Source organism: Lupinus angustifolius, chromosome LG11 (genome assembly GCF_001865875.1).
Source record: "Lupinus angustifolius cultivar Tanjil chromosome LG11, LupAngTanjil_v1.0, whole genome shotgun sequence".
NCBI classification, from domain to species: Eukaryota; Viridiplantae; Streptophyta; class Magnoliopsida; order Fabales; family Fabaceae; genus Lupinus; species Lupinus angustifolius.
The window spans coordinates 6,792,645-6,809,704 of record NC_032019.1 but is presented as its reverse complement, the minus strand read 5'-3'; the positions used below and the strand labels follow the sequence as shown (position 1 = coordinate 6,809,704).

Here is a 17,060-nt window from a genome sequence, read left to right as displayed (position 1 = left end):
ATGTGGATGAGGATGAGGATGAGAATGAGGATAGGATGAAGAGGAGGAGGATGAGGAAGAGGATAGGATGAGGTTAGGATGAGGATGAGGATGAGGATAGCAGGAGTATGAGAATGAGGATAGGATGAAGAGGAGGATGAGAAGGAGGATGAGGATGAGGATGATGATAGGAGGAGGATGCGAATGAGGATGACGAAATGATGAGGACGAGAATGAGGATGAGGATAGGTTGTGGATGAGGACGTAGGGTAGAACCTAACCAGATACAAAAAATCACTATTCACTAGGTTGGAAACTTAAATTTTTTGTCTCCAATCATTTACAACTTGTGTTTGTGTCATTGTGTGATAGTTTACTCAGAAACTGAGACAATAATATAATCATGGTTCTCCAACCAATAAGAAAGCTACATAAATCTTCAACGCAGCTCCCATCACTCGGAGTCATCACAATGACTTGACAGAGAGAAAAAAAGAAGAGCTAGAAAGACTATATAGGTGGTCCAGGATTTGAGTGTACTTACTGATTTTCCTCTCATTTTTGACGCAGACAGATTGGAGAGAAGAGAATAAAGAACAGATGATTAGAAAGGAAAACATAAATATACATAATAAAAACCAATAAATATAAATGTTGGGGTAGAGACGAGAATCACCTGTCTTTAAAAGTGTTCTTTTTTATGTCTCGGTCCGATTAGAATATCACTTTTTATTATTTTTGATTTATAAAAAATTTCTTTTTATTCATATGTCAATATTTGATTAACTCATGATAAAGACTAAGACACTATTAAAAACATGTGATATATGTCGGTAGAGAGGGTCAATACCCCTGTCTAGTAATGAAACTAGATACAACTAGAAGTGCAAATCTAAGACATATTTAATGCTACAATAGAGAAAATAGAAGGGAAGGAATGGGTATCTGCAATAGTTTGGTGGCCTATGTGAAATGTTACAGAAGTTGATTTTCTTTCATAAATGTTAATAGGGTATACTTACGTACGCAGGTTTTGTACTTTTGTCTTTCTTATTTTCAATTTTAGTAATGCGCTATACCTTAAATATTGGGGTGGAAAATACCCACTTTACTAAGGGTAGATATTATCAATCATAATGATAAAGTTGTTGGTTGTTTGATGGGATTGTAGTCCCAACTTTTTATTTGCCCAGCTTCATGTCTGCCCCATACAGAGTGCATGAGGTCAGAAAAAGGAAATAGAGTTCTCCATGGCTCCATGCTTTGGAACATTAATATATTTATGATTGATTCTGAGGATTATGAGCATACAATTTGAAGTGCCAATAATAGTATCACTAAAAAACATATAGTCTCTTGCCAATTTTGTTTTGAGATGTTATAACTTTTAAATCCAATTCATCCATATATAAATTATTTAATTTTGTTTACTCAATAACACATTTATAATTTATGTTTGCTAGTTATATCAAAGCTGATAATTAATCCTATTGGAAAAAGTAACCAAGCCTACTTCATTCATTCTTTGAGATGATATATGGAAGTTATTTCTACCACCATTTTAAAATAAAGCAATTTATTACATATCTTGTTCTATTTTTTTTCTTTTCGGTCTTTCTACAAAGTTAACAAATCTCATATTATTTTAAGTTAGGCTAATGTTATTTGGACTATTGGATGTCAAGTTATGAGCTTAATCAATTTTTTCCAGAAGGAAGCTTAGGTTAATTAGTGAGCTAAAAACATTATTTTAAAAATAAAAATTACTTTGTATTGATAAATAATATATCTAATATAGAAGTATTATTAAATTTCATTTTCCAAATCCACCTTATTTGTATGTATTTATTTAAGCAATGGCTATTACAAATTATTAGGTTTTATAGTAAGACAAAAACTAATAAAGAAGAAGAAAATGTATATACCTACTCCTTCATACCTTCCCTTCCAAATTTTGCATAATGATACATAAGGCGTCAACCTACCTATACATGCATCTTCCATATACCATTGTGTAGTCATTATGAAAACCTGACATATGAATAACAACATTGTTGTTCCTATCCGGCGAACCAAAGGTCATGTTTAGACGCCGAGGTGGCCCCACTTGTTGGGACCACCGAAGTTGACCCAGGAGACAACATGCCTTCCGTACTCCACCAACCTACCTGCCAGCGCAACAGACGGGTTGCAGAGCAGGCTAAGAGATAAGAAGGGCACAGTGTACGACCCAATAGGCCGCCTGACACGGGAAAAGCAGCTCCAGACAGCACCTTTGGTCGGCCACGCGTCGCACCACCAGCCAAGAGCCCAAGGTCAACTCTCACCCCTATAAATAGAAGTATCTACCAACAGGAAGTATCTTAACCTCAACTCCTAGACTCTCTAATATTATTCTTCTTGTCACTCACTCTCTACTTCATATACTGACTTGATCGTCGGAGAACCTTTTCAGGTACCTCCACCGACGGGTCCAACTCTTTGCTGCCCTCAGTCACCTTGACGACCGCTTCCTACCTCTTCATCAACATCTGACTCATCATTGTCCGTACTCTTGTGTTCTGATAAAGAACAGAAATGAACTAATTCCCTTCCGAAGTTCATGATTGCCCTTTATAATGAGTATCGCTCCCAATAATCGAACTATCAACTTAGGAATTCAGTTATATCACTAGATCATCACATTGTTGTCTATGTGACATTAAAAAAACAACTAGTAATTTGTAAAATATTTTTGGTAAATTGTACATACACATAAAAAGTATTGGAATAAAACAATTTTGTATTTTTGTTAATTTGTAATTTTGTATCGCATTTTGATGGTCATTTTTTTATTATTCAGATTATAGTGCCTTTCTCCAAACAAAAAATACAATCCGATCCCATTGTCGATTCTGAGTTGTGGCGTTGGCTCTGTCAAGAAGAAGATGATTGGGTTAGGGTTAAGCATCTTGGATTTCGTTGTTGCTGGAATATCCTTAATCATCGGATTAGGTTTCTTCGCTTTCATTGCTTCCATTCTATGCACTGCAGCTTTCTTCAACAACGCCAAGGACTTCTCCTGATTCCTTCTATCAATCCACCGCACTTCCTTCATTTTCCTTTTTATTTCTCTCTTTCAATCAATTTTCTGGTGATTCTTCGTATTCACTTCCTATTTGCGCTATTCAATTATATTCTAATGGAAATCTAGTTTAGCCACCGTTGTTATTTGCCAAATAGTTAGAATCAGTTATGTGGTGGTTAATTTAGTTGATCAGGTCACCAGCTCAATGTCATTTTACAATTCGAATTGTAATATTTGTATTACTGTTATTGATGATTCCGTTTCATATGTGATATGTACTTTGTTAGACAAAAGAGATTTTACCATATTTCTATAGTTTCAGCAAAACTGAAGCTTTTATCTCTAATATGTTGCTATATGAGGTACCTGTTCACTCTTTCTGTTCATGGACACTGATATTTATTTAATTTGGTAGATGAATTTTGAAAGTTAACTTGGACTGTCGTTATGAAAGCCAGAAGTGAAACCAGAATGCATCTCCAATAGATTAGATCTTTAGAAACTCAGTTTCACACTAAACTCATAGCATTTTGGAGTGACAATGGTGTACAATTTTTTGTGCACGGCTATTTTTTCAGCGATGGTATAGCTGTATAGTCCGTCAAGCCACATGCGTGAGAACTTCCCAGGAAAATGGCATGTGCACTGTTTTTATGGGCTAACTCACTTAGAGATGATGAAATTTCATTCTCGTCAAGATGATTTAATACAGCTTTAAGTTCAGTTTGTATAGCTGTGGTAAAGCATGTTCTTAATGGCTTGCTGTGGCTGGTGGGTGATGGTATGACATGTTGCTTTTGGACAGACCTTTGGATTCCGGCAGTTGGTATCCTTTGAGGTTTGTGTAACCTGAGCTCTTAGACTGGTAGATCAGTCTTCCTGTGTCTTATTAATATCATTGGAGTAATTGGAAGTTGGCACTGGTTCCTTCTTAGGGAGATCCTTCCGGCGGGTGTTATTTTGCACTCAAAAACAGTCAAACCTAATAATCCTTATGTAGATGCACCTCTCTTAGATCCCGCCAATCAGGACAATGGCTTTCGTTTAATTTGGAATTGGAAGGGTCCTGAGAGGGTGAAGTTGTTTATGTGCTCTTTACTGATGAGAGGTTGCTTACGAATGTGGAAAGATGCCGCGAAGGTACGAGTCCGGATTCAGTTTGTGTTTGGTATAACGAGGCATCTGAGAGCATCATGCACATTCTTAGACTGTTTTTTGTCTTCTAATATGCAGAATATGTCAATCCCCATAATCTCTAGAGCACTTTTTTTAGCTCAGGCCTTACAAAATGGTTGTTAATCCTGAAATTCCAAACAGCCCAAGGTTTTACTAAGAACCTTTTCTTCCCAATAGCAATCTGGCTCTTGTGGAAAGCTCATAATGAGCTAGTGTTTTGGGCACTCATGCAACTGCTGCTACCATCTTTCATGTAACAATGGTTTTTTGTCAGTCGGTGAGCCAGGTTCTTCGTAATCCCTTCACTTTTGATGACATGATCACAGATCAGTTCTCCTCTTCTCATTGTAGTTTGATGATTCCCACAGTTTTCAGACCCATAGTTTTTTGTAGAGGATCTTTCGAGGCGGCCTGTGGTGGTACTTTCTTGATGAGCCTGGGAAGTTTTTGATTGGTTTTTCTTGTAAGCTAGGGATTTGTTCTTCTATTAAATCTTCTATCTGGAGTTTATTTCATGCATTAAAGTTGTCTGCTTCAAAAAACCTGAACTGCTTGATGATTAATCTTGATTGTTCAGATGCTATCAGTCTAGTGCAGATGGGATGTTATGAGTCTCACCACTGCTGATCTGACTAAAATTATTGAGAACATTCTGCCTCTTTTGCTGATATGAACCTCTGGTTGGCGCCTCACTCTGCCAAAGCATTGTCCAATTCACTGACTGAGATGGGATTCAAAGGCTCTTTGGCTGTGAACATTTTTTTCCCTTTCTGTTTTACCTCCATATCTAGGGTCTAATGCAACTAGATGGAGTAGTTTTAATTTCATTGATCTTGTGTTTTAGTTGTGTTTTGGGCTTTGCTGCATTTGTAATAAAAAAATGCAGTAGAAATAGAAATACGACAATAGGAATGCTACACATGTCACCTATGAGCTGTAGCTAATAACTGAAACTTAGCTGCAATGCACTTTAACTCTAGTGGAAAACAAATTTACCTGATGTCCACAAGTAACTTTTTAGAGTGCATGAATACACCATACTGGTGGTACCATTTCTCTACCACCATTTTGTTTAAAAAATGGCAAAATTGGGTGTGAAGTTGTGGATAAGGCTCAATTCATGCACGTTTAGCCTATTTAAAGTTTATACATCCAGAACAAATAAACAAAGGAAAACAATAGTTCAAAGACAAAAAAAATATCCACACCTCTCATTATGTAATTTATGTTGCAGATGATTTCCCTTACACGATGATGTACCATTCTTCCTCTTTTTAGTTAATCTTAGAAGAAACTCTTGAGAAAAGGGAAAATTTTCTGAATTATATTGTGAACCTTACTAACTTGCTCTGAAGAGAAAATTTTCTTACCTTGCCACCCTTAAGCATGACTACACACACTATCTGCTATAAGCTGCAGTGAGTCCTCTTCTTCTTTTTCCACCATCCCTTCATATCTTGTCTTCATTGTAACCTCTTTGTTTGTTTGTTTGGCTGAGAGAATCTTCTCATTATCATTTTCTGTGTGCTTTCTCTCACTGTTTATACACACAAGTTGGAAATGACTTGGTCCAGAAGATGCATCAGAAGCCATGGAATCATCATCACTCTCTTCATCACCAGTACCTTTGTTATCATCATAATTATCAACTTTTCCATGACCATTCTTGTAATTGTAGCCATATTCATCCACATCTACACTTTGCTCATCTTCATTGTAGTTGTGAGAGCCAATATAAGTAGTCCATCCAGACTCACTTCCATTGAATTCCCCTTCTGATGCTAAATCTCTTGAAGGGTCCATAGTGAAGCACTTGATAACGATGAAGCTTAAAGAAACTATGAAAAAAGAAGAACAACTCCAACAAATTTGGAAGTTGGGTTTGTGTATTTCAGCTGTGAACTACACTAATAGTTTACCATCTCTCACTCATCATGTTTCAAATGCATGCTAACTCTGAGTTTCACATATAAGACAAAAGGCCTATCTCAATAGGAACTGAGATATATTTTCTCAAATTTTATCTCATATAAATGAAAATATGTTATGTTAATTAAAAAAATTTAAACATTCATTATTACTGTTATTTTGACTTTATTATCATTAACATTTGACAATGTATGAGACAAGATTTGGGACAAATGATGTATATTTAAGATTTAACCCTCATTATTGAGTTGGCAGTGTACGATTTGGTTACCTGGCAATTCTATCACCATGACTACCATTGTTCCAATCACTAGAAGACAGGGTTTTGGTTAGAATACAATAAAAATAGAACAAAACATAGGACATCCTAATCTGAAACAGTTTTTTTATAATGTATATCATTTTTTCAGTATTCAATAAACCTCTTCAGCTGCATGCAGTCAACTATTAGTTACATGATTGGTCTCTATCCAATGTATATAGTGAAAGTTATTCCAAAAGTTGAGTTTCTAAAAGAGGAATAAAGTCTCATGAGTCTGGAGAGAATTTATAAGCTATCATATTGTATAAACTACTGAAGAACTTAAGAAGAAGAGGATGTGCTCGTATGAACATAAGTTCAAGCCAAAGTTAACCTTGAGATTTGTCCTTGCTTAGATTTGGATAAAGAAGATTTTAAAATGTGAATTGTAGATAGAGAGAAATAAAGATAGAATCGGGAATACCGAGAAGATAAATTACTATATAAGTAGAAATGTGACATTAATAATATATGTGGACATGCTATTATTTTCCTCTCCCAAGATTGGACACAGGTGAGGCCTGCCCAAAGAAAGGGAATTTATGAATCTTAACATATTTTGTCATTTTATGTACCTTCAAATGTAGGGATAAAAATCATCTTTCTCAAGTTGGTGCCCCAACCTTATTTCTTCCATGTATGTCATTAAAAAATATTTATTTTTATATGTCATTTCATTCTTCTTGGTGAAACAAAATAGAATATCATGTGACACCATATAATTAAGTGAGTGAGAATGGAGCAAGATCTTCATCCGAAATTTCAGTGGTGTCATCAATAGGAGACAGCTTTTCCCATCGTCACACAGGAGGACCCAACTGGGTTTTTGGCCTTTTGCTCTAAGTGGCTCACATGAGCACAAACCATAAGTGATCATCTTTTGTCACACATTCATTCATGTGATAATATCAGACTAAATTTGTGAACAAAATAAATATAACTCTACAATAATTAACAACTATACAATTGTGAAATGTAGTCAGGTACGTTAAAATATGTTACTTTTATCTATGTCCTTCTCCTTTCTTCACTTCTTTAAACTATGTAGGTTTACTAAAATGGTACTGTCTTTTTCTAACTTCCTTGCTTGTTTCCTTATCAGAGGCAACTTGTGAGTATAACTAGTAATCATTTGATTATTAAATTATGTAATCTATTTTAAATTGTGATATGCTCTTATACATAAATTTATGAAAGAGTAAATATTCATTTCAGTTTCTTTTCGATTTTACTAGTTTAGTCCCTCAAAAATTAGAAACCACAAAATGATTTCTAACTTTTTTAGATACGAGTCAAATTAGTTTTTTTTAGGGTTAAATCAGTTATTAGCAGGTATTATAAAACATATCAAAAATAACTAATTTGACTCACATTTAAAAAATTTGAGATCATTTGAATTTTCAATTTTTGAGAGACCAAACTAATAAAATAAGGAAAAATATGAGGGTAAAATTGAGTGTTTAATTGAAATTCTCTCTTTTTTTTTTTTTTTTACAGAGTTGTGTCTTGCTTTAACTGCAAGAAATGGACCATTCAGCAATTCAATCCATTGGGAAATATTTCCTTCTTTTAACTCTAGCACGTTTCAATAAAGCCTTCAAAGCTTACCAGTTTCTTTTTAGTGTCAGTATTTTGTTGTTTCTGTGTCTTCTTCCAAAAGGAAAAGTCTCACCCCACTTCCATTATTTCACACTTCACTTATAGTTATCCAAAAAAACTTGTTCTTTTGACAGCAAAAACCATCTAACCAGTAATAATAGTTATAAAGTAGACGCAAAATATTATATAAGGAAAAAAATGTGTAAGAATATAATAGATACTTACTTTAAAAACTAGTATCACATAAACATTTTTTTTTGTTGATTAACCTAATATCATATGAACTATCTCACGAAATGTGATCACTTTAATAAATAATATAAAAATATTATTTTTTATTTTTAAAATATTTATTTGTGAGAATATCTGATTAGTTCAGAATAAAGAATGAAACATGTTTAGGAAGATATGATCACTCTTCATCACCTCATGAGTAATAAATACGTTCACATGAGAAGTATAAGTGGTAACCAACTTAAGAAAGACATGTTGCCCAAATAGTTTGTTAGGCAAGAGTTGTATAGATGAACTACCACATCTACTATCTTCTTAATAAGAATACAATGTGCTAGTGCATTTATCATTATAGACATTATAAAACTTTGACACTTGCATTTTTAGAGGTTAAAATTATAATAGCAAAATATATTTTTTAAATAAAAAAAAAAAGAAAAAACTAGTTCATTGTTACGTGTTTATTTTTTAAATACAGTAATTATTTGATTGTCACACGTCTCATCTCTTTATTACTTCTCATCTCTTTCTATTTCTTCTTCCTTCTTTAGTGACCCCTTTCATATCTTCATTTTTCTTTCTTAATTCCTAACTCTTTTCTCTTTCATTTCTTCTTCTTCCGTCTATATTTAAGGTAATACAAGACATCAGATATCAAAGTATCATGCTCTATATTTTTTATATTTTTTCTTTAAAAAACTGATTTTTATTGTAGAAATGTTTTAAATCATATTTATATGGTTAAAAATCAGATCTTTATGGTACATTTCTTACCTTTTTTTTTTGCTTAAAAATCTAACCTTTACTGTATAATGTTCTGGATCTTATTTTTATGGTTAAAAAATAGACTTTATTATACATTAATTAGATTTTTTTTTGTTTAAAAATTCATTTTTACCATAGAAATGTTCTAGATCTTTTTTTATGGTTAAACATCGGATCTTTCTTATACATTACTTGGATTTTTTGTTTAGAGTTTTATTCTTTAGCATAGAAATGTTCTAGATATTTTTTTTATGGTTAAAAATCGGATCTGACACTTGCATTTTTTAGGGGTTAAAATTGTAACAACAATATATATTTTTTAAATAAAAAAAAGAAAGAAAAAACAGTTCATTGTTATGTGTTTATTTTTAAATTGAGTAATCATTTGATTGTCACACGTTTCATCTCTTTCTATTTCTTCTCTTCCTTCTTCACTAACCCCTTTCATCTCTTCATTTCTTTTCTTCATTTTTTCTTTCTTGATTCCAAACTCTTTTCTCTTTCATTTCTTCTTATTGCATGTATATTTAAGGTAACACAAGACATCAGGTATCAAAGTATCATACTCTACATTTCTTATCTTTTTTCTTTAAAAACTAATTTTTATTGTAGAAATGTTTTAGATCCTATTTTTATGGTTAAAAATTTGATCTTTATTACACGTTACTTGAATTTTTTTGCTTAAAAAATTCAACATTTACTGTAGAAAAGTTCTAGAACAATTTATATGATTAAAATTCAGATATTTATTGTACATTTCTTACTTTTTTTGCTTAAAAATTTAATCTTTACCGTAGAAATGTTCTATATCTTTTTTTTATGGTTAAAAATCGGATTTTTCTGATACATTAGTTGCATTTTTTGTTTAAAATTTTATTCTTTAGCGTAGAAATGTTCTAGATATTTTTTTATGGTTGAAAATTGGATCTTTGACACTTGCATTTTTAGGGGTTAAAATTGTAATAGTAAAATATATTTTTTAAATAAAAAAAAGAAAAAAAAAACTATTTGTTACGTGTTTATTTTTTAAATGCAGTAATCATTTGATTGTCACACATCTTATCTCTTTATTACTTCTCATCTCTTTCTATTTCTTCTTCCTTCTTCACTGACCCATTTCATATTTTCATTTTTTCTTTCTTAATTCCCAACTCTTTTCTCTTTGATTTCTTCTTCTTCCGTCTATATTTAAGGTAACACAAGACATTAGGTATCAAAGTATCATACTCAACATTTTTTATATTTTTTCCTTAAAAAATCAATTTTTATTGTAGAAATGTTTTAGATTCGATTTTTTATGGTTAAAAATCGGGTCTTTATTATACATTACTTAATTTTTTGCTAAAAAATGCAATATTTACCGTAGAAATGTTCGATATCCTATTTTATGGTTAAAAATCGGATCTTTATTATACATTACTTGGTTTTTTGTTTAAAAATTCATTCTTTATAGTAGAAATGTTCTATATCTTTATTTTATGGTTAAAAATCGGATCTTTCTTATACGTTACTTTAATTTTTTGTTGAAACTTTCATTCTTTAGCGTAGAAATGTTCTATATCTTTTTTTATGGTTAAAAATTGAATAGTTGACACTTGCATTCTTAGGAGTTAAAATTGTAATAACAAAATATATTTTTAAAAAAAGAAAGAAAAAAATCAGTTCATAGTTACGTGTTTATTTTTTAAATGCGGTAATCATTTTATTGCCATACTTCTCATCTCTTTCTATTTCTTCTTCCTTCTTCAGTGACCCCTTTCATCTCTTCATTTTTTCTTTCCTAATTCCTAACTCTTTTCTCTTTCCTTTCTTCTTCTTCCATCTATATTTAAGGTAACACAAGACATCACATATCAAAGTATTATGCTCTATATTTCTTATATTTTCTCATTAAAAAAACTGATTTTTATTGTAGAAATATTTTAGATCCTATTTTTTATTGTTAAAAACTGAATCTTTACTATACATTACTTGGATTTTTGTTTAAAAATTCAATTTTTACCGTAGAAATGTTCTAGATTTATTTATATGGTTAAAAATCAGATCTTTATTGTACATTTCTTACATTTTTTGCTTAAAAATCTAATCTTTACTGTAGAAATGTTATGGACCATATTTTTATGGTTAAAAATCGGACCTTTATTATACATTACTTGGATTTTTTGTTTAAAAATTCATTCTTTACCTTAGAAATGTTCTAGATCTTTTTTATGGTTAAAAATCAGATCTTTATGATACATTACTTGGATTTTTTGTTTAAAATTTCATTCTTTAGCATAGAAATGTTCTAGATCCTTTATTTATGGTTAAAAATCAGATCTTTCTTATACATTACTTGGATTTTTTGCTTAAAAATCTGATCTATCCTATTTTTATTATTAAAAATCAGATCTTTAGTCATAAAAATATGTTACTGATAGAATTGTGTGTTGTGAACGCTAGTTTTTTAGACGTAAAGATCATTTGTTAGAAGAATGATTAATGTAACATTATTTTTCTTTTTATTGATATTTTCTTTCTAGTAGTTGTATCTAATAGTGTCTGAAATTTCTGATATTTCTTTATGTACATTTAAGAAATCTTCTGATATTTCTTTATCTACCTTGCTAATGAGTTACTTCTAATATAATTATAGTGTATGATATTATAAAATTGTGTATGATGTTATAAAATGCATTACTAATGACTTATGACAGATCTCTGAGTTCACTATATTGTTACTGTTAGTACCTTATATTTTTCAACATTATGTTTGCCTTCACATCTGCGGGTGCAAATTTGATAGATCTATCAATAATGGTAGAGGTCCTCCAACTATTAGGATACAAGGACAACCATGTCATCATATTGGTAGTATGTTGTCGATGCCTAGACAAGGCTCAAAATTTGCGCAACTTTACATTTATGACAAAGAACATGAAATTCAAAACAGAATGTTAGGAATAAGGTAGATGATAATATTATCATGGATAATAATGTCATATTTTTTATATTCTGTGTAATTTTATTGATTTTTTGTTCAATTCATGAATATAGGAACAACAAGGTTGATTCTCAAGTAGTTTGTCAATTATCCCAAATATTGGATGAATATAATGTTCATGCAAAGTCCTTCAAAATGGCAAGGGAAAGATTAAAAGATGGTGTAATTCCTAATTTGAAGTTGAAGCTAATTTCTGAAAGGAGTTTTGATGGTAGAGTAAATAACTTACCAACAGTTTCTTAAGTGGCTGCTTTAATAGTTGGAGATATTGATTCAACATCATAAAGAGATATAATCATGGAGACACAGTCTCGCAATTTAAAGAGAATTAATGGATTACATGCAAGCTATTTAGCTTTTCAATATCCATTGTTGTTTCCATTTGGGGAGGATGGTTACAGACATATGTTTTTTCACAGAGCTAGACCTGATTCTCAAAATAGGAAACGAAATCGTCTAACAGTGAGAGAATGAATATCCTTTAGACTACAAACGAGGAAGAATGAGGCTCAAACTTTGTTGAGGTCAAGAAGACTATTTCATCAATTTTTAGTTGATGCTTATACTATGGTGGAGTCTGAACGACTATCATTTATCAAAAGAAATCAGTCAAAGTTAAGGGTTGATAAATACAGAAATTTGAATCAGTCTCAAATAAATGACCAAACTGAAGGATCAAATATTGGAAAAAGAGTCATATTACCTTCAACCTTTGTTGGTAGTCATAGGTACATAGATCAATTTACTTTGATGGGATGGCCTTTTGCAGTTCATTGGGATTTCCTGATTTATTTCTAACAATGACATGCAATCCTAATTGGCCTGAAATTGTAAGATTTCTTAATCCTTTGGATTTGAAGCCGCATGATAGGCCAAATATAATTTCAAGAGTGTTCAAAATGAAGTTTGAACAATTGCTTCAAGATATAAATAAAAGACATGTGTTGGGTAAAGTAATGACGTCTAAGTATATTTGACAATATATTTACCTTTATCTCATATATGTTAGTATATAAGTAATTTTGGATACTTATTATTCCTTTATGATTTAATGTTTCAGATATGTACATCATTGAATTTCAGAAGTGAGGTTTACTACATGTGCACTTGCTTATTTTTTTGCATCCTTCTAACAAATATCAATCTCCAAATGACATTGATAGAATTATCTCTGCCGAGATTCTAAATCAGCAACATGAACCTGAATTGTACAACTTGGTGTAGTCACATATGATTCATGGTCCATGTAGGTCTTGCAATATGTCTTCTCATGTATGAAAGATGGTAAGTGTTCTCAGTATTTTCCAAAAAAAATCTACAATCTATAATTGTTGATGAAGAGGGATATCATGTTTATATGAGAAGAGATAATGGAAACATTGTTGAAAAAAATGGCATCTATCTTGACAATCGCTATATTGTGCCTTACAACCTGCAACTATTGATCAAGTACCAAGCTCACATTAATATGGAGTGGTGTAACCAAAGTACCTCAGTCAAGTACTTATTCAAGTATATAAACAAATGTTATGATAGGATAACGACTGTTATTGAAGCAACACATGATGGTGCATCACATGCTCCCGTTAATATTGATGAGGTTAAACAATATCTTGATTGTAGATATATATCACCATCAGAAGCATGTTGGAGAATTTTTAAATTTCCAATTCATGGGAGACAACCAGCTGTTGAACGATTATACTTTCATCTTCCAGGTGAACAACATATTTACTTTAATGATCACGAGGATATTGACAATATTCTTTCAAGACCAACTATATCATAACTCATGTTTACATCTTGGATGGAAGCTAATAAAAAATATCCAGAAGGTAGAACATTGGTTTATGCTCAACATGTGTCAAATTTTTTTTATGTGAATAAAACTTGGTCTTGGAAGCCAAGAAAACTAGGTTATACAATTGGAAGATTAATTTGGGTTTCTCCATGCACTGGTGAGTTGCACTATCTAAGGATGATGTTGATAGTTGTTAAAGGACCAACATGTTATGAAGATATTAGAACTGTTTCAAATATTCGATATGAAACATTCAGGGATGTATGCTTTGTCTGTGGTTTACTTAATGATGATAGAGAATACATTGAAGCTATAAGAGAAGCAAAAGATTGAGGTTCTGGTTTCTACTTGAGGAAATTATTTGTCACAATGCTTTTATCGACATCTATGAATAGGCCAAATCATGTTTGGCAAAACACGTAGCAATGGTTATCTGATTGAATTCTTTACAATCAAAGAAATATCTCTAATAATCAAGGTATCCAATAATTATATTACATTGTATTATTAAAATTTCGTTTTATTTAAATATATTATATCCTTTAACACATTTTATATCTTATAGGGTTGGTGCTTACAGATGAACAACTACAAATTCTAACTTGAAGGAAATCGAAGGAGTTTGAAGGACTACCCTCCAATGCCCTACCCAAATGAGTACGTAACAAGTCAATTAGGCAATAGACTAATATATCAAGAGCTTAATTATGATACATATGAATTAAAGAGAAACTTTCATTCTCTTTTCAACTCTTTAACATGTATTTCCATTTTCTTACAAAATTCTTTATTTAATGTTAGTCCTAATTAAATATATCTATTAATAAGATGAATGTTGACCTATTCATTTCATATTATGCATAAGAACAATATAATATATTTCAGACTACTGTTAACCGTCAACAAGGTCGCATGTTTTTTCTATATGGTTATGGAGGAATTGGAAAAACGCACATGTGACGAACTCTAACTTACACATTGAGATCTCAAAAGTATATTGTATTGACTGTGGCTTCAAGTGGTATAACTTCTTTACTATTACCTGGGGTAGGACAATACATTCTAAATTCAAAATTCCAGTACCAAATTTTGATAACTCTGTTTGCAACATGGAACTGAACTTGCAGAATTATTGAAACAAACAAAGTTAATTATATGGGATGAAGCTCCAATGACACATAAGTTTTGCTTCGAAGCACTTCATAAAAGTCTTTGCGACATCATGAGAATAACAAATGGCTCAATTTTGTTTGGAGGAAAGGTTGTAGTAGTTGGAGGTGATTTTAGACAAATACTATCAGTGGTTCCAAGAGGTTGTCGTTCAGATATTTTGCAGACAACAATTAATGCATCATATCTAAGCCTAATGATGGTTATGCTGAAATTGATATCCCAGACGAACTTCTAATTATAAATTATGATAACCCAATTGAGGCCATAGTCTCTAGCACCTACCCAAACTTACAAGACCATTACAAGGATGAACAATTTCTTCAATGTAGAGCAATACTTGCATCAACAATTGAGATTGTTGATCAAACCAATGAATATATTTTGATGAAAATTCTAGGTAAAATATTCAATTTTATTCGACATACACATTTATGTTATATGTATTACATTTACTATATTTATAGTAATAACTATTCTAATGTATACTTACCGGCGATGAAAAAGAATACTTGAGTTCAGATGAAGTTGATATGTCTGATGCTAATGATAATGAAACATTCAACATATTAACTCGTGAATTTCTAAATTCACTTTCAACATCATGTCTTCCAAATCAAAAGATCAAGCTAAAAGTAGGCACCCCGATTATGTTGTTAAGGAATTTAGATCAATCTGAAGGGTTATGTAACGATACAAGGTTGGTGGTTACGAAGATGGCTAATCATGTACTTCAGGCAAAAATAATGTCTAGAAAAAACATTGGGAATATCACTTACATTCCTAAGTTATCAATGCCACCATCCCAATCTCCATGACCTTTCATGCTTATCCGAAGACAGTTCCCTATAATTGTATCATATGTTATGACAATTAACAAATCGCAAGGACAATCACTAGAGAGCATAGGGTTGTTTTTGCATAAACCAGTATTCAGTCATGATCAATTGTACGTAACTATTTCAAAAGTACAGAACAAAAGGGTATTGAAGATATTGATACATGACAAGGATGGTAAACCACTGAAGACAACGATAAATGTTGATACATGTATTTTATAACTTATTTTACATTATGTTTCAAATATTTATTTCTAACTAATACATTTTTTTAAATAACAGATTCAATATCATCCCAATGTACAACAGTTTTACATCAACAATCAAGTATATACAAAACAAGGTTTATAAGGTAATCTTTATTCACATTCTCATGTTTACAAACATATTCTTTGCAACTAAATTCATTCGAATTTTCATAACATTTTTCATTTTTTAACATTACAGGTTTAATACAATTTCATAGTCTCAATATTTTTACATTAGCAATGGAATATTACAAACAATGTTTTAGTAGGTAATTCTCAATAACATTTTATTAACAAGTTAAGTTATCACTCTTTAATTAAATTCATGCAATACACATTATTATCGGTGCGAATGCACTTGGTTTCCTTTTAGTATTTAGAAAAGAACAGGACACAAGCGTTTGTGGTAAAACAAGTTGAGAAGTATTTGAATGCAATTGACACTGACATTATACACTAATGTTATATTAAAAAATAAGTATTGCTAGCAATAAGTGTTTTCGCCTTTATTATTCTACATTTTTTTTAGGAAGTTAATTGTTGTGTATTGTTAGTGATGTACATAGATTATATGAGTGAAGAAGTATACTTTATTTTATAAATCAGTTTTTGTTGGTATAACTTATAGTATATCATTCTATCATCAAAGAACTAATTATCCAAAAGTTGTGTAGTGTTCATTTCAACGAGTGTTTCCCTGAAATTAAAAATTAATGAGAAAATTTTAAATGGTAAAGCCTAATTGCAATTTGCAAAGGCCATATTTATATTTGGCACATAATCCAACTCAATATTTGTGAACATTTAACTTATATTTGGCACATAATGACGTAGAGTCATCATATTAATATTCTAGCTCACTAGTCATTCAAGAAATTATTGTATAGTCTTTGATTAATGTCTCAATCATATTACTGAAATAAACTGATTTAAATGATTAATATATATGAGGAATTGGTCTGGCATTAG

The 17,060-nt window shown here is 31.3% G+C and overlaps 1 protein-coding gene across 1 annotated transcript; it reads right to left on the bottom strand.

Annotated features, from left to right (window-relative positions):
• LOC109360565 lies at nt 5,501-6,259 on the bottom strand. Its single transcript, XM_019605545.1, has one exon. The coding sequence runs from the start codon at nt 6,023-6,025 to the stop codon at nt 5,603-5,605; it is 423 nt and encodes a 140-aa protein (XP_019461090.1). The 5' UTR covers nt 6,026-6,259; the 3' UTR covers nt 5,501-5,602.